Raw genomic sequence first — 22,017 nt, forward strand, 5'->3', positions numbered from 1 at the left:
AAAAAATAAACACAAATAAAACTCTAACTCCATTAACATAAAACAAAACAGAAAAAGAATAAGGAGTTATAATACAAGTTCAAACTCATACAGTAAGAGCCAGGTAACATTAAAATGTTCTTACCGGTGCAGTTTGCCACCATAAAACGGCTTAGTATGAAAAGTGATGCTGGCTGAATACCCAGTTTTTGCACAGTTGACACTGACTTTGCCACCAAGTTCTACCCAAGGAACAGTTAAAATTGATCGGGCATATGCACAAGGTAGAGAAAATGTATACTCTTCTCCATGCTCCAATAGACTGAGAATACCTGAAGGTGAAAACATGAAGGTGGTTAACATCTTTAAAAAAAAAAAAAAAACAGTTATAAAATACCCATATTATTTTTTTCTCAAACCTAGTAAATGAACATTATTGTGGTTAATTTTCATTCAACTTTGGATTAAACTAACTTCACTTAAAATTGTATTTGATAACATTCCTGGTAATAGTGAATCAAGGTTACTTTTATTATAACTTTGCTATCTCTTTGGTGTTCACAGAACCAGAAAATGTTACAGTGGAAATAGATCAAGATTTCCCTCTAATAGACTCTTAGGTCAGATTTTCAGAACATGTTAATACTGCATCATGTTATGGTCTGATCATTAGCATTAATAACTTTTTCAGTAATACATAAATGTCTAATGCTGTAGTTATAGAACTTAAGTCTCAGACAGTTTAATGGGAAAAAAAAGCATTCTTCATCCTATGTATATTAGGAAGAAAAAAACTAATTCTATCATAAAAATATGGTCATAATAATAACTCTGTCTGCCAAATTCTGAAGTATTAGGCTATAAGATATAGAAGTGACAGTTTTCAAGCAAATACTATTCTAATGGGGTTAGTTTTATATTAAGTAATGCCATACTAAGGATGATTTTTTAACAAAAAATATAAGAGAGGGGAGCCTGGGTGGCTCAGTCGGTTAAGTGTCCAACTTTGACTCAGGTCATGATCTCACAGTTTGTGGGTTTGAGCCCCATATTGGGCTTTCTGCTGACAGCTCAGAGCCTGGAGCCTGCTTCAGATTCTGTGTCTCCCTCTCTCTCTCTGCCCCTCTCCTGCTTGCACTTTGTCTCTCTCTCTCTCTCAAAAATAAACATTAAAAAAAAATTAAAAACATATATATAATAAGAAGAGAAATTACATTAATTAATAATCAATTTATACTAGATAATTAAGGGACACTAAGGATATCTGAGCTACATTACTAACCCAAGCTCCTTACCTGGGTCACCACTAGAATAAATACTTAACTGAACATGTACTACTAGTCTGAACTCTAATGGTATCTCTCTTTCTAAGTTTATTTATTTACTTTGAGAGAAGAAGAGAAGGAGAGAGTTCAGAATCCCAAGGGCTTCTGATGTAGGGCTCGAACTCACGAACCATGAGATCATGACCTGAGCTGAAATCAAGAGTCAGGTGCTTAGCCAACTGAGACACCCAGGCACCCCTAATGGCATCTCTCTCTTAATGAAAGCTCATTAAGTACTCTGTTTTTAATGTTCACAAATAAGGGCAAGAGTTATAAATATTCTAATATAGGTAATTTTTAGGATAAGCAAAGAGACAAATTGAGATTCTAAAGCAGTTTACTTTACATAAAGTAATATGCACTATTTTCTTGTATTACCTTTATAGTCTTCACAAAGGGCAACAATAAATTAAGAATTATCAAGCCATTTATGGCTTGGTTCTGGCTGTGGAATGGTTCTGGATGTAATACATTATATATATAATGGGAGCTGTCAGAAGACATATAGACAATATCCTTGAATATACGTAAGTGTTTAATAATAACTGCTGATTCATTTTAAGATGGAAAAGATGTTATTACTTTTCTAAAAATATGTCATCATATAACCTGGGTTTATGATCTGATTCCCAAGGATATATTTAGCATTAGTATCACACACTGTAGAATTTAAAATCTGAAGCAATATACAGTTTTGAATGTATATGATAATAAACTAGTTAACAGAATTCTAAAACCTCACTTACTTAATCATTACATGGAATTTCCCCCAACAAATAAATATAAACCATGGTCCATAATAGGAGCAAAATAAATTGTTGTGTCCCATTCCCTGATTTCACTTACTTTCTATTGAGGTTACTGATAGAAATTTAATTTCTAAAAGGTAATCCATAAATATATAATCAGCACTTAAATAACAAAAATTACCTGTTTTGTACTACCTTCATGATTAGTGCAAGGTCAAGATATTAATGCTTTTCCTAATTTCCTGAAGTATTTCCTTTCTTGGAGAGGCCACCATTACCAGATTCTTTCTGCCAAATGAACTGGTAAGAACTAACTGTCCTTTCAGAGAGAATGTTAAAGGATGACGTTCTAAACCTGGCTAGGCCTTAACTTTTATGACCTTGAATATGTATCATCACCTCTAGACTTTTTTCATCTATAAAATAAATAAATTGATTCATGAAGATCTGAGAACAAATGTGACGAAGTTTATAACTGAAGGTGGCAAACATTTTAATTAATAAAACATGAGTATTTTCTAATGTTATAAAAGTTTTGATTAACTTAAAACATTTGGAAATTGGTAAGACTCACATCACAAAAGATTTTAAAAATGGGGAAAACTGAAAAGGGGGATAAAGTATTTTCTTCACAGCTGCAGTGACAAAGTCTCAAAATGTTAGCATCACAGGCTTAATTATACCATGCTTACATTGCAAGTTTACATTCTGAACAAATTATTCAGGAAACAAGAGTTTTCCTTTAACGTTAAAATGGTAGGGTTTTTTCTGCCATTATAGTTTCATGAACTCTGCAATGATTTCTGTGGAGACTTTGTGATGTTGTTGGTTTTGGGGTATTACCTTAAATTATTTTTTCATAACCTTTGCTGAAGTGGAATTAAAGTCTGGCAATGTATTTTAAAATATCTTATGCATACCTCCTTAGGAAATATAAAAGATGTAGATAAATCTTTATCTATAATATATTCCTTTAGTGCTTTTTATAATAATGGAAATACAGAAATACAATGCCCAAATAAAGGAAATGGTTAAATATAAGATGGTAAATATCTCATTTCATAGGATATTATAGTCAATAAACATGTTTTAAAGATTATCAATGACATGGGAAAATGATTATTTAGTACAAAAAAGCAGGACAGAAAACTACAGACAGAACAAATCCCAATTTTACAAAAGAGAAATAAAAGTATGAACATATACACAATTAAAAAAATACAAAATGCTAGCTAAATTTATCCCTCTCTGGATGGAGGGTTTAGAGAAACTTTATTTTCTCCTTGATATTTTTCTCAGTTTCCCATATATTCTACAATAAGAATATTTTATATTTAAAACCAGGGAAAATTTTTAAAAAGATAATTTATATTTGTCCATAAATATGAGCCTCCCCTCCCCCACCATTCTGGAACAACTAAAAATTAGAAGTAGTACACATCATTTCAGAATTGTAATATTTATCTAAGCTTCCCCAAATTTAAGATTATAGTTAGATATTAAAAATTGGAGGATAGTTTTCCTACTTACCTTCTCCAACCATTGTTACGCCTATCGACATGCCTAAGAATTTGCTCTTAGTCCAGACATGTGCATTTACACACATCTTCCTCTCTGCACATTCTGCATAAAATCCTGAGACTGGAGGATGATGGGAAACCTGCTCAGCAACAAATCTGACTGTATAACAGTCTGGTCCCGCCTGGCTCAAAGCCTCCTCTGATAGAGGAGCATGATTTGTGACTGCCTGGGTAGAAGAGCTGCTGATAACAGTGGATGCAATCTCGCTTTTTGGCATCCTCCAGGAACAGTGAAATGTTTCTCCAATGATAGGATTGTACGGTTTCTTAGCAATGGCTCCTTTCCGGCCTTCATGAAATGAGGTAAGGTAGTACTCAACAAAACGAATCATTCTATCCTCAGCTGTGGCTCCATTAGTAATGGCTATGAATAGGTCTGGATGAGACATAAAGTCTGCATACATTTCCAGCAAGGAACGCTTCTCTAGGATAAATGTAGGAAGCACCACCTAAAATAACAACAACAAAATTATCAACCAAAGTGGGAAATTTTAATCCATGTGCATATCTGTAGATAACTATTCTTACCTTTCTGAAAACACTTTATTCTAGATGAGCATTAAAAACAAAGTCACAAAAATATTTGCTCTCATTAAAAAATAAGGATGCTTGGGGCACCTGGCTGGCTCAGTCTGAAGAGCGTGAGACTCTTGATCTTGGGGCTGTGAGTTCGAACCCCATGTTGGGTGAAGAGATTAGTTAAAAAAATAAAATCTTAAAAAAATTTATAAAAAATAAGCACACTTAAAAGGAAATGAAAGTCAAGTTAAGATTAAACACCAAGAAGGTCAGGTAGAAGAAATTTTTTAAAAAATCCTCAAACTCCTAGACTGGCTAAAAGTATCATCAGGGAAATGGTGGTAAAACTCAAAGTAAATGCTATCCATGCTTTTTTTTTTTCCTTTTCTGCTTTCAAAATAAATTGTGGCTGACTGAACAAGATATGAGATATGAGAAGAGGCAATAAATGCCATTCCCTGAAAATAAACAGACTCGAGATCACTGACCCAAGCAAAAATTCTAACTTACACTTAATTTTAAGAAGGGAACTTGTTTTGTTGTTGTTGTTTTGTTTCATTTTGTTTTTAAGTAGGCTTCACACCCAATATGGGGCTTGAACTCACAACCTGGAGATCAAGAGTCCCATAGCTCTACCAACTGAGCCAGCCAGGCATCCCCCAAGAAGGGAACTTTTGCCTTTTACAAAGATGGTGTCAAAGGTAAAGAAGGAAGGCTCTGTACCTCCCAAAGCAGGGGCCAAAGCAAAGGCTCTGAAGGCCAAGAAAGCAGTGCTGAAAGGTATTCACAGTCACAAACAAAAAAGATCCGCATGTCACCTACCTTCCAACGGACCAAGACACTATATCTCTGAAGGCAGCACAAATATCTTCAAAAGAGTGCCCCCAGGAGAAACAAGCTTGACCACTATGCCATCATCAAGTTCCCCCTAACTACCCAGTCAGCCACGAATAAAACAGAAGACAACGACACACTTGTTCACTGTGGATGTCAAGGCCAACAAGCACCCGATCAAAAGGCTATGAGGAAGCTCTATGACACTGAGGAGGTCAAGGTCAATGTTTTGATCAGGTCCTAGGGAGATAAGAAGGCATATGTTCAACTGGCTCCTGACTATGGATGTTGCCAACAAAATTGGGATCACCTAAACTGAATCCAGGTGGCTAAATCTAAATCTAAATTTTTTCACCAAAAACCCCACAAAAACCCACAAAAACAAAAACAAAAACAAAAACAAAAACAAAAACAAAAGGAGGGAACTAGTGACACCTAAAGCCAGGTAACTGTAAGAAAGATAAGTTTTCTTTAGAGCAGAATTGGAGAGGCACGACAAACTGGTTCAACAAACTGAAAAAGCAATGCTGCAATATTTTTCAAGAGCCCAAAGATGTTTGTATCCATTTAGCCTAGTAAGTATTCTTCTAGAAATTTAGCCTTAGGAAACAATATGAATCAAGAAAAAGAAATGCAAAAACAAAATTAAAAGCTATGCTTTTAACAGTGGTTTAGAGAACTTAAATACAGAACTTTCACGTGATGAACTACTGTATCATTTAAAAAGATGGTTTTGAAGACGATACAGGAATACAAAAGATACCAATGTTTCAGGTTCATCTCATGGTGGATTGAATATATACATCTTAACTACACTTTCTACTGAAATCCATTAAAATTATATTAAATATTTTCATATAAAGACAAACCCACACACCAGAAAAGCAGAAAAGAGCAACAACATTTTGGGAGTTGTTAACTAGAAAGCTAGGGGTTTATAGATTCCGGAGAGGGTTCAAGAACTGGAACTGACAGCATCAGGTACCTCTGGATCCGAGGGTTAACATGAATGCTAAAATAATGATGACTGAGTGAAATCTATGTGCAAAACAACTGGATCCTTAAATCCCCTCCCCAATTCTACAGTGTTGTTAACTGTTCTTCCTGCACCTCAGCCAAGGTCTGGAAGTTTAGTCTCTCCAGAATGAAACAAGGTGGCTTATTCTCTAGTTTGGGGAACACCAGGGGCTTCCAAGAGAACGGATACCATACTGATAAAAGGGGTAGGAAGGAACCCTATATGAATTAAATGTTAGATGCTGAGATCCTCTCCCACCTAGTCCTCTTCTCCTCCACACTCCTAGTTGCTCTGCCCACCAACCAGGAGATCAGAAGAATGCTTTCACTAACCCTAGAGGGAAAAATCTAATGATGCTAACACTAGGTTCCCCAGCAAATCCAGATTACTTGACGCTGAAAAGCATAGGCTCCACCTATACATTCGAAACTTAAAATCAGGTTTTTAGCTTCCCTACACTTAATCATGAACAGAAATCCAAGAAATTCTAGATCTCTGAGAAAGTCTCTAACTAAGAATACAAAGACCAAGATAAAGAAACAGACTTGGAAGAAACAGAAACCTCTCTGAAGGGAGAGGGGGAAACCTTAAAAATAATGATTAATATCGTCAGAGACTTGAAAAGATATCAGATACATGAAACAAGGATGCTTTTTGAAAAACAAAATTCAAAAATTTTAAAACATGGTAACAAAAATTAAAAATCAAGAGAAGTTTCAAGGGCGCCTGAGTGGCTCAGTCTTAAGGTTAAGCATCTGACTTCGGCTCAGGTCATGATCTCACGGCTCACGAATTCAAGCCCTGCATCGGGCTCTATGGTAACAGCTCAGAGCCTGGAGCCTGCTTTGGATTCTGTGTCTTCCTCTCTCTCTGATCCTCCCCCACTCACGCTCTGTCTGTCTCTAAGATGAATAAACATTAAAAAAAAAAAAAAAGATTTCAGAGAGAACAGGAATGGAGAAGACAAAGTCATCACTGAAAAAATTCAAGAAAATTTTAGAGAACTGAAATATATGAGTTGTCATACTGCAAAGGCTCACCAAATGCCCAAAGATGATGGATAAAAAAAAAAGACTCCTATATCAAGACATGTCACTGTGAAATTTCAGACTTCTGGGGACAAGGGAAAGATTCTAAATTTCAGATAGAAAAACAAACAAAACAAGTTACATAAGATGACAAACTGGAATGACTTCAGTCTTTTTGCCAGAATCCTGTAGCAAGGAGGCAATATTCTAAAGGAAAATTAGTTGCAAGTTAGAAATTCTATACAAACTCGCAATCAAATATGAGGGCAAAATAGACATTTCAAACATACATTTTCACACTTTGCCTCCCACAGACCTTTTTCTGAGGTTAAAGGAAGATGTGCTTCACTAAAATGAGAGGCAACCAAACAAGAAGGAATACGGGAAATAGACCTAGCACAGGAGGACAATGAAAGGACATCCCAGGAAGAAAGCTGTACAGCAGACACAGGGAAACTGGTCCACATCAGAGTGGTGTGATTCAAGAGACAGACATATGGAAGACTGTTAGCCACGTGCTCCATGCTGCCACTGTCACCAACTTTTGAAACCTGAGGACAGAATGAATGCTCTAGGGAAACTGGTCCCATCTGCATCTGTATTTGGCTTGCGGTGGGCATCTGCTGAAGTACCAACTCTCCTTTCCATGCCCTCCTGTCTGGATTGGCTGAAGATATTCACTTCACCCAAAGACATGTTCTGGCTACAATCTACCTCTGAGAGTTGGAGGTGGGTCACAGTGGATGACCCTTGCTTAGCAGTGGAAAACACTGAGCAGATTCTTCCCTCTGCCCACATTTCTGCTGAATGTCCAGTATCTGGCTCACACCAAATGCTTTAACTCTGTGAGCCATATATTTCACAGGACTTATTCAGAACTTTGCCTTCTCATTTCTTCATAAAGGGCTCTTCTAAAATTTCTCAATAATTTATAAGAAGCTGAAGCCGGGGACTCTGTTTACCTTATCCTCTCCTGGGAGCCCTCTCCTATGAATGGGAAAGAGCCCTCATATAGCTAAGCTTGTGCTGGCTATTCATTTTTTCCTAAATTATATAACATTGTTATGGGATACTTTTACAGGTGGTAAAACTATAAAAAAAAAATAGGGAGATGATTAATATGAAAGTCAAGTAAGCGGCTACATCTAGGAAACAGTAGGGGACTACAATTAGGAAGGGCCCTCCGAGAGCTTCCAAGTTTTGGCCATTCCACAACCTGTTATCTGAGACGTAAGTACACGCGTATTCATTTCACTATTGTCCTTTGAACTGTCCTTTATACCCACAAAAGACTATTTGTATATTTCACAAAGAGAGTATTAACTGAAAAAAGGAAATGTAACAAAATTGGAAATAAACTACATATATGAAGAAAGATTGGAAGGGATTCTAAAAACTTAGTGTTGTTGTTAGAGTGATAAAATCATAGGAGATTTTTTTTTCCTTTATTTTCCAAAATTTTCTGTAAACTGTATAATTATACCGAATTCATAATATTATTTAAAAAGGAACAAAATGAACAGTTATTACTTATTCACAACATGCAGACTTGGACCCACATGTTGCTATAGTCCCAGCACCTACCACAGTGTCTGAATATAAAGGGGGCTCAAAAAATATTTGTTCTATCAATGTTATTGTTAGAAAGAAGGTGGTAGATGTGACTATAGTTTAGACACCACATTTTTAAACGTTGCTCAAAAATACCATTCTTTTCAATGTTATGTGAATGTTTGTTAATTCATAGTTGGTTAATGTTAATGATTTTATATATAAATGCTATGTATATGTATTTATATCTTTAATTAACAAGGAACAAGTGTGGGGAAACAATATTATATATAGTTATCATGTATAGTCATCATGCTTAGAGAGAGCTTTAGCATCTGGATTATTACCACAGCACATTCTTTTCAAATGTTCTTATCCTCATAAACCCCTATACTGTTCTTACACCTTATAAACCTAAATCTACTAAGGGACAGCAAACACCAAGAATAACCAAACAAACCTTTCATATCATTATGCATTAAAAAATATTTTTTTTAAGTTTATTTATTTTGAGAGAGAGAGCACAAGCAGAGGAGGGACAGAGACAGAGAGGGGAGAGAGAGAATCCCAAGCAGGCTCTGCACTGTCAGCACAGAGCCCAATGTGGGGCTCAAACTCATGAACCGTGAGATCGTGATCTGAGCTGAAGGTAGACACTTAACTGTCCGAGCCACCCAGGTGCCCCTCATTATGCATTCTAACTGATTTTACAACTAATAGTCTTTTTTAAAGCACTAAAATGAAAATATTTCCAGAATAGAAAAGATACCCAGATGAAATATTAAGGTTAGATGAAAGAAGAAAGGTTAATGAGTTTCTTTAATAATTCCTAAAATGTTTGCTTCTTGGGTTTTTAATTCAATCCACTTCTTTTTAAAAAAAATTTTTTTAATGTTTTTTATTTATTTTTGAGACAGAGAGAGACAGAGCATGAACGGGGAAGGGGCAGAGAGAGAGGGAGACACAGAATCGGAAGCAGGCTCCAGGCTCCGAGCCATCAGCCCAGAGCCCGACGCGGGGCTCGAACTCACGGACCGCGAGATCGTGACCTGAGCCGAAGTCGGACGCTTAACCGACTGAGCCACCCAGGCGCCCCCCAATCCACTTCTTTTTAAACTTTCCTGTAATCACTACAAGTCTAAGTAAAGAAAAAAATGTTTTGATTTTGATATGCTTCAAAGTAAATGCTAAAGGCAAAATGCTTTCTATTTAAGTTAGATTTTAAGTTACTTTTTTTGTTGTTTTTTGTTTTTAAATTTTTTTAAGTTTTTTTTTTTTTTTTTTGAGAGAGCACACGGGAGGGACAGAGAGAGAAGACAGAGGGGAAGAGAGAGAGAGAGAGAGAGAGAGAGAGAGAGAGAGAGAATCCTAAGCAGCACTGTGATAGCGCAGAGCTCGATGCAGGGCTTGAACCCACAAACCGTGAGATCTGCACCTAAGCCAAAATCAAGAGTCAGTGGCTGAACCGAATGAGCCACCCGGGCACCCATTTGTTTTTAGAGAGAGAAAGTGGCGCAAGCAGGGGAGAGGGGCAGAGGAAAAGAGAAAGAGAGAAAACCTTAAGCAGGCTCCATGCCCAGTGTGGAGCCTGATGCAGGTCTCAATCCCAGGACCCTGAGATCATGACCTGAGCCAAAATCAAGAGTTGGACACTCCAACTGACTGAGCCACCCAGGTGCCCCTTATTTAGGTTATTTTTTATTTTTTATTTTTTTTTAAGATTTGTTTTTAGGGGCCCCTGGGTGGCTCAGTTAGTTAGGTGTCTGACTTTGGCTCAGGTCGTTGTGATCTCACGGTTCAGGAGTTCGAGCCCCGCGTCGGGCTCTGTGCTGGCAGCTCAGAGCCTGGAGCCTGGAGCCTGCTTCAGATTCTGTGACTCCCTCTCTCTCTGCCTCTCTCTTGCTCACATTCTGTCTCTGTCTCTCAAAAAATAATTAAAAATAAAATATTTGTTTTTAATGTTTATCTATTATTTTTGAGAGAGAGGGAGAGGGAGAGAGAGGGAGGGAGAGCAGAGAGAGAAGGGGACGGAGGATCTGAAGCAGGCTCTGTGGTGGCAGCAGTGAGCCAGATGTGGGGCTTGAGCCCTTGAACCACAAGATCATGACCTGAGCTGAAGTTGGATGCTCAACCTACTGAGCCACCCAGGTGCCCCTGGGTTACTTTTAATCTATACTTTCATTACCTTCAATGGCATCAAAATCCTTAATTTGAACTATAGCTCCTAAAGTCAATTCTGAAATCCCATACTAATGCAAAGTAGTGTCAGTAATAATTCAAAGTACATAATCCCGTAGTAGTAATATTTGACGTATATAGGTTTTGAGTCTAATTTGCTTTTTATTTTATTGTTTATTATTTTTAGACAGAGAGGGTGCGCATGCATGTGAGAGCATAAGGGAGGGGCGGAGGGAGAGGGAGAGAGAGAATCTTAAGCAATCTCCATGCTTAGCATGGAGCCCAAGGTGGGGTTCAATCCCACAACCCTTGGATCATGACTTGAGCTGAAATCAAGAGTCAGATGCTCAGCCGATGCTTTTTATAATTTTTAAAAATGTTTTATTTATTTTTTGAGAGAGAGAGAGAGAGAGAGAGAGGAGAGAGAAAGTGGGGGAGGGGCAGAGAGATGGGGACAGAGAATCCGAAGTAGGCTCTGCGCTGACAGGCTGATAGAATGAGCCCGATGTAGGGTTCAAACCCATGAACTGTGAGACCATGACCGGAGCCAAAATTGGATGCTCAACCAACTGAGCCACCCAGATGCCCTAATTCGCTTTTTAAATTAACTTCATAGATTGCTAAAACAAATGAAGACACACTAATTAGATAAACTAGAAATGGAAAAGACTGGACCAAAACTAAAAACCATAGTGTTTCTCAAACTTTAATGTATATATGAACCACATGGGGGATCTTATTAAAATGTAGATCTGGTCCTCTAAGTTTGGCGTTGGGGGCTGAGATTCTGTACTTCTAACAAGTTCTCAGGCAATGGAGATGTTACTGGTCTTCAGACAACAATGTTTTTTTCTAGTTTTACTAAGGTATAATTGACAAATAAAATTGTTAAGATATTTAAAGTGTACATTGTGATGATTTGATATATGAGTACATTGTCAAAGAATTTCCACATCAGTTAATTCAGACCACACTTTTAAAGTAAGCAAGGCTATGGGGTGTCTGAATGGCTCAGTCGGCTAAGTGTCTGAATTCGGATCAGGTCATGATTTCATGGTTCATGGATTCAAGCCCCGCATCGGTCTCTGTGCTGACAGCTCAGAGCCAGGAGCCTGCTTCGGATTCTTTGTCACCCTCTGTCTCTGCCCCTCCCCTGATCACACTCTGTGTCTCTCTCTCTCTCTCAAAAATAAATAAACCTAAAAAAATTTTTTTTAAGTAAGCAAGGCTACAGACCAGAGGACTGCAAAGTATGGCCTTTGGGGAAAATCTGGCCTGTGTTTTTATAAATAAAGTTTTGTTGGAACACAGCCATGCCCAGTCCAACATATTATCTATGGCTGCTTTCATACTATAAAGGCAGAGCTCAGTAGTTCCAACAGAGACCAGTGTCCACATAGCTGAAAATATTTATTATCGACCCCTTTACAAAGATGTTTGTTGACCCTTGTTATAGATAACACCCAAAATGTACGATCCAAAAAGGAAAGTAAGAGTAAAGAAGAAGTGGTCAAAGCCTTTCATGGTTTTCTGGGATTACATCCTTTTCTTTCAGTTTTCCAGTTCTGTATACCAACGGACCTCTGTCATTTGTACAGAAATAAGATTAGAGGTGTTTACTTGCTATATGACTTCCTGCTGTACAAGATAAGGCACATTTTTTATGAAATAAGAAATTTTGATCAAAAGACTAAGAAACCCAGTCCATAGATCTTGGGGCTATAAGTTTGAGCCCCCCATCAAGTAGAAAAACTACTTAAAAAATAAAATCTTAAAAAAAAAAAAAAGAGAGAGAGAGACTAAAAAACCAATTCATAAAAAATAAAAAGCCCTGACAACATTAACACTTACAGGTATAGTCCTGACCTACTGATCTCCACAGCCAGTTTACCCCATTACTTACTCTTGTTAAGTCCATGCCCAGCTTAAGCTGTGACAACAGATGTAGGATAACACTACGTTGCTCTTCCACAGCTCCCAGGTCATCCTCCTTGTTGTCACATGTATCCTCTACCTCATCATCTGCATTTATTTCTTCAGGTTCCTTGATGTAAAACAAAGCAAAAGTCTAACGTTATAAGTGCTTATTAATATCCATGAAGAATAAAAGTCTCTTTCTGTCACTGTTTTTTTGTGCAAGAAGACTCTTGTGTTTTCTTTCTTTTCAAAAGAGAAATTGGATTAAGCAGCAAGCTTTGCACACAACAGATAGAAATGCTAATTAAAGGACAGAATTCACAGCCACACTAAAAAAATAAATAAATAAAAGTGTATGTCAAACTTGAAAACATTTATATTCGGCCTAAATGAATCTGAGAACAAGCAAAAATCTTTCTAAAAATATAACTTCATCACTTAGCCATGGAATAGATTTCATTCAATAAGCCCATTATCGTTTACATTAAACATAATGTGGTTTTGCCACAAAAATAATATATGAGATACATATATTTTATAAACACTCTTTTTCAAAAAGAGTGAAGAATGTCTCATCTGAATCTCAGGCTTTGCAAGCTTGGACCACCTGTTTGGGGGCACTACCACTACCTATAATTTAAGTTGAAGATGCTTTGAGAATAAAATATTTGCCCTTTTTTAAAGCTAAAATTATACAAGTAAAATTGAAAAGTCACTGTACATGTCAAGTCTGACTACTATAATGTATCTTTCCATATTCATTCATTCTTGGAATTGTCAGGAAGAAACTTGGGGGCTGAAGAGAATCCTAGGTGCAGGTATAGAGACCTTACAGTTATTCATGCAGTCTTAATGCCACAAAAAGGTTCTCTGCACAGCTCTTCAATCACTCAATCAACCTCTTGAAAAACTGAAAATGTTTACTTTCATTTCAATAGGGTCTTAGTTTCAGATAATCATTTAAGAGAAACTGAATTTCTTATTCCTATTTAAACAATAAGTAATAGTTTCAAATTCCAAGATTCTACAGAATCTTATCATGTTCATTTCTCATGTTTATGTGGGGAGGGGCAGTTCCCATCTCTCTCAGTGGTACTCTTTTTAGTACCTTTGTGCAAGACAGCTTTGATATTATAGATTTTAAGTTACGAAGATTTTTAAAAGAATATGATTTTTAAAGAATTTTTTTAAATGTTTTATTTATTTTTGACAGAGAGACAGAGCATGAGCGGGGGAGGGGCAGAGAAAGAGGGAGACACAGAATCCGAAGCAGGCTTAAACTCACAGACCGTGAGATCATGACCTGAGCCGAAGTCAGATGCTCAACCGACTGAGCCACCCAGGCGTCCCGAAAAAGAATATGATTTTGATAATGTCTCAAGCCTTTAATTTTCTCTTCATATAATCAAATCCTATTAAATAAGAAGCCCATCTGTCCTCTGTAGCTAGGCAAAAACCAATCTTAATCAGGCATAAAATCAAGAACTTAATGTTCTCAGATGTTAAAAATTATTAAAAACAAAATACAAAACATAGCAACAGAATTAAAGAATAATGGGTTTCTGGCCATTCTTTTGCCTTTGTTTTTCTCCTTTTTCCTCATCCCTTTTACCAAGGAAATCTATCAGCTCAAATTCTGATAATTTAATTAAAAGTCTAGTTCATTCATGTTAAGACCACACAGACAACTACTGTTTGTATATTTCAGAATTACTTCTACTTTTACAACCTTAAGGAGAGATCCCAAAGGCTTTCTAAATTCCCCTTTACAATGGCAAGTCTGTCAGGAAGTACTTCCTATTGTCTATCCTAAAATCAGTTGCAAAATATAGTCTAATGAAGTTTAAGTACACTTAGGAAAGTTTATTCAGTATACAACGGGGAAAAGTTGATCATCCACGTCTCTACATATGGACACCAAATATAATTACTAATTTGAGAAATGTTGAGAAAAACTCTATTAGGTCTTGATTAAATAATGTTCTCCAACCCTCTGAAGAGGTACCATTATGTTTAGGGTCAGAACCTAGGACACAGAATAATAATGCAAACATAATCTTAACATTACTATATATTACAAAGTTGACATTGTGTTTTGGAACCTCCTCCAGTGAAAATAATATTAAAGAAATAAAACATAATCTGGTAGAAAATCTATTTAAAATAGTACAGTTTTTATTGTTTTTATAAAAATAGTCATATTCATTGGAATAGAAAAAAAGAGGAATTCTATTAATTAATTGTTGATTCTAAATCTTGGTGTGAATGGCAGAATTTGGAAGCTCTCCTTTCTTCTTGAAATGTCTCTTCTTAGAGATCATCATGCCTTTCTTAAAGAAAAGCTTAGGGGCACCTGGGTGGCTCAGTCAGTTGAGTGCCTGACTCTTGATTTCCGCTCAGGTCTTATCTCACAGTTCATGAGATGGAACCCCATGCTGGGCTCTGCTGACAGTGCAGAGTCTGCAAGATTCTCTCTCTCCCTCCCTCTCTGCCCCTCCCCCATTCTCTCTCTCCCTTTCTCTCTCTCCCCCCTTTCTCTCAAAATAAATAAATAAACATAAAAAAAGAAAAGAAACGCTTAAGAGAAAAGCTTTACCAAATTCAAATGAATGTGCTCAAATGTGTAAAATCCCTACAAACGCAGAACGGTTTGCAGACAGTGGCAAGAGCTACTAAGTTTCTAGGAATTCATAATATTTGGAGACTGCATAGCAAAGGGAAACCCCAATATTCCACAAAAGTCATATTAACCCCATCTTTGTCCTTCTGATTTCTGACTTGGGCACAAAGGAACTGTGGGCTTCATTCTGGCCTCACCAGGGTTTATTTCTTCCATCACACGACAGCAAAATTTCCACTACCATATGTCTGCCTCCAGCTTGCATTAACACTCATATTTCAAAGAAGGCATGTATGAAATTTTTAGAAAATGCAGGTCTATTCTGGTATGCTTGAGTCTAGTGTCTTGTGTAATTAAAAATAATATCTATGCACTTATTTTTTTTTCTACTTACACTAGGTGATATATCTGGTCTACTCACTATTTCAAAAGATTTGGAAATATAGCAATGCTCTCCTGCCCACCTTTGAGTCCCATCTTTAACTTATGCCTCTATCCTGATCCCCAACATGCTTTGTATTCTCATTGAGAAGAATGAATATGTTGGACTAAAGGACTTATAGTTTCTAATTTTCACTTACAAATTATATCTCTAGTCCTGATTTCTCTCCAAAGCTTTGGTTTCATTATTTTTAACTGCTTTTTATATATGTTTAAATCATATATCCTTCTCTTACATAAAATTCAACATGTTCAGGGGCACCTGGCTCACTCAGTCAATAGAGCCTGCAACTCTTGATCTTGGGGTTTTGAGTTCATGCCCCACACTGGGGGGCATAGGGATTACTTAAAAATAACATCTTTACAAATTCAACATGTTCATAAACCATACCAAAACTTTTCTCTCAAAAGACTCTTCCTAGTTTTCCTAACTTTGTGAATGGCACCACAATTCTATCTAGTCATATAGGCTCACAAACTTGGGAGTCATTCTTTATCCAACCCTACATCCAGTCAATCCCAACTCCAGCTGATTTTCGTTTGAAATGCACATTACCTATTCATTTGTCTTCATTTCTACTTCCATAGCCTTCTATCCACACTTCAATTCTAGATCATTACCATATACCAATCTTCTTAAACATACCCCATGCTCATGATTTTTATCATCTATTACATTAAGACTAGATTCTCCTGCATGATTTTTATGTTCCTTGGAGGTACAGTTTACACTGTATTCTATGGAATAGTGGCTCTAGGGATTATCACTCCCCAGAGAATGCAACATGAATGGCCACCTGGATTTGTAAAATCCAACCACCCTGTGATCATTTTCCATAAACCAGGTGCTCTGCTAAATTCATTTTATGTTCATAACAATCTTATATTAACATTCCTGACTTACAGATGGGAAAATTGAAGCTAAGTGGTTAATTATTAGCCCACGTGTCAACGATAAGACGTGATTTTAAAACCATCAGGCAAGTTTTTACCACAATAAGCATATATGCTTTAGTATCCCTGCTCCTGTTATTCCTCCATCTCAAGATCCCCTACTACTCCTCTTCTCTTCAAATCCTTTCTTCTTTGAAAGCCTGATTCCAATTCTACTTTCTCTCCAAAGCATTCCCCTCCACTCTATTCAATATACTTCTCTTCTTTCTCTGAATGCCCACATCCCAACAGCTTAAACCATATCAAGTAAGATAGGGAAAAAAATGCTGCTTCACGTTCTCCTCTCCTTGTTTCATGTCTATACGTTATTGTGACTCCAAGTAGATTATAAATCTCTTCAGTGAAAGAACTATGTTTTCAATTTTTTGTGTCTCCTCTTAATTCCTAACTAGACTTGTCATACACTAGATAGCTTAATAAAGACTAAAACTGCTTTGACTCTAGAAATGGTCAAAAAGCACTCCATACTTTTTTTCTTCTCTCTTGCCCACACTGTTGCCATTGCCCACTTCGTTAAGCCAAGGCTGTGGCCAGTTCTGGAAGTTTCTGTGTCATGTTCTTCTTTTAAGAAGAATTTGCTTGTATATAAATAACCAAAGCTGTGCATTACTCTTAACTCAGTAATTCTACTTGGGAATATAACCTAAAGAAATAACCTAAATAAAGAGGGAAAAAAAAGTAGACAAGATGATTTAGTGCTATTTACAGTAACAAAAAATAACAGAGACTAGATATTTAATAGCCTACTTCAACCTTTAAAAATTTAATTATATAGGCCAGAAAAAAACGCTTATGGGAAGTATCAAGTAAAAAGAGCATAAAATAAAACTATCTATGTAATTATCATGACCATAAAAATACCAGATGTGAACACAAAAGGCAAAAAGACCAATATGATTTGTTACAGTGGTGGAATTATGACTAGAATAAGATATTCTTTAGCTTCTGAGAAATGTGGAATGAGAAATACTTTATAAAAATATTATAAAACCCTGGGACTGTGCTATTTTGAGTAACACTTGAAAAAAACTGGTCTGGCAACGTGCTTACAACAAAAAGACTTAATAGTAAACTTTTATACTTGTAAACTTAATAGTAAGCATCCAGTAAATAATGTTAAATTAAGATAACAAGGTAAGAAATGTAACAGAAATATTGTACAAATAATAAAAGCTATTACCTAGAAAAATAAAAACATGCAAATCGCAATTTTAAAATACATTTTTATCAAGCAAGCGAGCCCCAACTAAAAAAAGCACATAATTTAACCTGCAAAACACAACATGTACAAGTATTATACAACAGACCTCTTTAAAGCCAATGCAGTTTACAGTAGAAGAACAATATCTAGAGTCTGCAAGAATGCTGCTCTGGTGTTAGGGTGACTTGTACGCCCTGACAAAGAAAAGAGACCTAAACCTTTTCAGTGATTCCTAGTTTTTACATCAAAACCGTATTTTCACATTACCTTACCCTTGCTAATGGTCCAGATTCTTCAACACACTGTTCTTCTGGGACTGCCACTGGTTTACTTTGCTCAGTTGCAAAAGGCTGGTCAGCTCCATTTTTATAGTGGTTTGATAAAGGTATCTTTGGTTCTAACCACTCGATTGTCGTTCCTGATGAAGTAAGAGAAAACTTTCGCTGAAACTTGCTCATAATCTGGAAAGTTCAGCAGATGTGGATTTTATTAAATGATTTTGTTTTGAGCCCACAAGACTAAAAGCAATTCAAGCTGTTAAGACACTCTGCAAAACGGCCACTTGTATCTCATTAGCATGAGCACCATGATTGGGTATTTTACCACAGAGCAGCTTGCAACTTGAAATCAGATACCTTTTAAAAGAATCAACCCTGAATAGGACTGAACAACTTCTTGGGCAAATCCGGAAACCATAATGTATTCCCACCTTTCATAGTTGATTTGTTACCCTTTCTGTAAAAATACGTAACTGCATTAGGATTTAAGGAGTCACAATTACAGGAGGAGCCTGGAAGTATGCAACAGTAAAATTTTCTTCATTTTGGGACTGAATCTTATTCTCAGTAGCAATTTTCTAACCATTCAAGATAACCACCTTGAGCTAATATAACTGCAAATATATGTCCATTCCTCTTTTTTTCAATCATAATAAAAAAGGTCCATATACTTTTAAACTGAAAGGCTCTTCTACTGAATAAATAATAGGTGACCTAGTGAAAGACAGTGGTCACATTTAGAGACCTGTCATCTTCTCAATTAATGACTCAAATGTCTCTTATTACCCTCAACTAGTATAACAAAGTGGATTCTATGCCTAATCAATAATGGAAAATGTTCCATTTGATTTCAGAGGCTGATCTAGGTTTCACAGAAGCTTGATTATTAGAGTCCTACGGTAAGGGATGCTCAGACTACCACAGCAGAAATTACAAATGTGAGGGAATTTACTTGAAATGCCAGACTTCAGTACAGGGATAAATTATGAAGTACCCACTAGGCTACTAGAGCATCCTGCCTTGCCACTCAGTTGTCTCATTTGGCACTGGGGGTGGGTATTCATGATTGGGGGAATGCCCTGGGTAAGTTCAAGGGGCCAGTTTAAAAATCCCAAAGAAATGAAAACGTTTTGCCCCTATGTTAAAATGTTTATTCTTTTTAAAAAATGTTTATTTATTTATTTTAAGAGAGAGAGACAGACAGAGAGGGAGTGTGAACAGGGGAGGAGCAGAGAGAGGGAGAGAATCCTAAGCAGGCTCCACTCAGTGCAGAGCCTGATGCAGGGCTTGAACCCACGAACCGAGAGATCATGACCTGAGCTGAAATCAAGAGTTTGACACTTAACTGACTGAGCCACCCAGGCACCCCTGAAATGTTTATTCTAAATATCAATATCTAGATGTCATTACTTATAAAGATAAAATGCACACAAACACTAAATATAAGAGATCTGTTTTAAGAGACTGCTCAACCAGAGGTGCCTGGGTGGCTGAGTCGGTTAAGTGTCTGACATTGGCTCAGGTCATGATCCCATGGTTCATGAGTTTGAGCCCTGATACATTGGGCTCCGTGCTGAGAGTGCACAGCCTGCTTGGGATTCTCTGTTTCCCCCTCTCTCTGCCCCTCCCCCATGCTCTCTCTCTCTCTGTCCCTCTCTCTCAAAATAAAAAAAATTTAAAACAATATATATTAAAGGGGTGCCTGGGTGGCTGAGTCAGTTAAGTGTCTGACTTCAGCTCAGGTCATGATCTCATGGTTCATGGGTTTGAGCCCGGCATCAGGATCTGTGCTGAGCTTAGAGCCTGAAGCCTGCTAAAGATTCTGTGTCTCCCTCTCTCTCTTCCCCTACCCCACTCATGCTCTGTCTCTGCCTCAAAAACAAATAAACATAAAAAAAATTTTTTAATAAAAAATATATATATTAAAGATTAAAAAAAAATAACAGATTGCTCAACTGATTGGAAACCACAATACTCTTTATCAAACCAATCATCCGGTCTCAGGACCCCCCCCTAAATCAATGATCCTTATGGGACTAAACACTAATTTAAACTTAGATTTGATTTCTTGTGTTATCTCAAAATTTGAGTAAAAAGGTAACTCAGTTTTTCTTTCCACGGTTATATTTTTATTCTCAAGTGACTAAAGAATAAATTTCTACAGACCTAATTTGAAAAACATGACCATTTACGGTAAGAAATACCAATACTCGTTAATCAATTCCACCACATATCCACAAATCCATGCTCCAAAACATAGTAATGAGAACAACTTTTAAATATTTCTGTAAAGTTTAGTCTGTTTCATTTGTTAATTAAAAATGCAAATTTAGGGGCGCCTGGGAGACTCAGTCAGTTGAGCATCCCAACTCTCGATTTCAGCTCAGGTCATGTTCTTACGATTCATGGGTTCAAGCCCTGCAGCTGGCTCTGTGCTGTGTCAGCATACAGCCTGCTTGGAATTCTCTCACCCTCTCTCTCTGCCCGTTCCCCACTCACTCTGTCTGTCTCTCAAAATAAATAAACTTAAAAAAAATGCAAATTTATATTGTACATGTTCCACTAATCATGAAGCAATCATTTAAAAATATAATTATGTATTAAACTACACAAATGAAATTTCTAAGAATTAAAAAAATTATATAGTACTTAATCAAGGATTAAGCATCTAGTATCTAGCAGTGTGCTACTTGATGTGCTTTGCAAAAATTACATACCATCAATTGGAAATAAACTTTCATTTCCCTAACAAATTATTATTACCAACACTAGAATTAAACCAAATTTCATAGCTCAAGGTAACTCATCCCATGTTCAACACAGAACAGTTAAGTAAACCAAAGATCTATCCCTTCAAAAGAACATAATGCAGCCAATAAAAATTATACTTACCAAAAGCATAACATAAATTGGAAAATATACTTGATATTAAGTGAAAAGTATAAGATAAAAATATTTTTTTTCTAATAAAAATGGGGTAAAACAAAAACTAAGAAGGAAAGAAAACTTGGTGGGGTATGCACTAATATTAACAGTGGCAGTTTCTGGTTGGTGGGATAATGCAGGATTTGTTTCTTTTTTCAATTGTATAATAGTTCCTAAAATTGTTTACAATGAGTGTGTGTTGCTCTACTATAGGAGAAAATTTTCATTGGACTTCTTACAATTCTTCCAAGGCCCCAGTGCATGTTCACAACTCACAACTTAGGTATCTTATCTCTTTGGAACACCCTCCAGTCTCTCCCCACCTCCCCTAAGCTAATTGTTTTTTTAGCTTTTCTAGGCATTTCCCAGATCTTTTTCTGTCAGAAGTATTGGTCCATTTATATATTCTCCCCAAGCATCTTGTTTCTATTATAAGCAACACTTTCCATATTACAGTTAAGTATTTACATGTTCATCCCCAAGTGAACTATGAGTTCCTTAAGGGAAACAAACATAGCTTACTGGCCTATATAATACTGCCCTGACCTATACCTACAATTGACATTAAACATAGTTTGTTAGCTTGAAATATTGATTTAGGTGGGCATACATTTGAGAATGGAAGCTGTATTATACCCACATCAAGATCTGACTATGGTAAACTTTTTCCTGGGCAGAGACTCATTATCTTTCTAAAATATCTTTCTTTCACAAAGAGGTTAATTGGGTAAGAGAACAATAAATTGTGAACCACTAAGTTACTACTATTTATTAAAACAGTGTGATGCAGATGGAGGAGTTGGGGAGATGTTGTTAAAAGGGTACAAACTTGCAACTAGAAGATGAATAAATTCTGGAGATATAATACACACCATAGTGATTATAGTCAAAATACAGTATTACATACTTCAAAGTTGCTA

The 22,017-nt window shown here is 36.6% G+C and overlaps 1 protein-coding gene across 1 annotated transcript in view; it reads right to left on the reverse strand.

The window, feature by feature from the left end:
• OSBPL11 (oxysterol binding protein like 11) overlaps window positions 1-22,017 on the reverse strand; it is an 83,216-nt gene that overhangs the window by 21,946 nt on the left and 39,253 nt on the right. Inside the window, exons 7-10 of the mRNA XM_007098284.3 lie at window positions 18,167-18,312; window positions 12,665-12,805; window positions 3,584-4,082; window positions 125-311 (exon numbers count right to left, since the gene is read on the reverse strand). Coding sequence (XP_007098346.2) covers window positions 125-311; window positions 3,584-4,082; window positions 12,665-12,805; window positions 18,167-18,312 — 973 coding nt within the window. The remainder of the gene's footprint in view (window positions 1-124; window positions 312-3,583; window positions 4,083-12,664; window positions 12,806-18,166; window positions 18,313-22,017) is intronic.

The sequence above is a fragment of the Panthera tigris genome, chromosome C2, assembly GCF_018350195.1.
Source record: "Panthera tigris isolate Pti1 chromosome C2, P.tigris_Pti1_mat1.1, whole genome shotgun sequence".
NCBI lineage: Eukaryota > Metazoa > Chordata > Mammalia > Carnivora > Felidae > Panthera > Panthera tigris.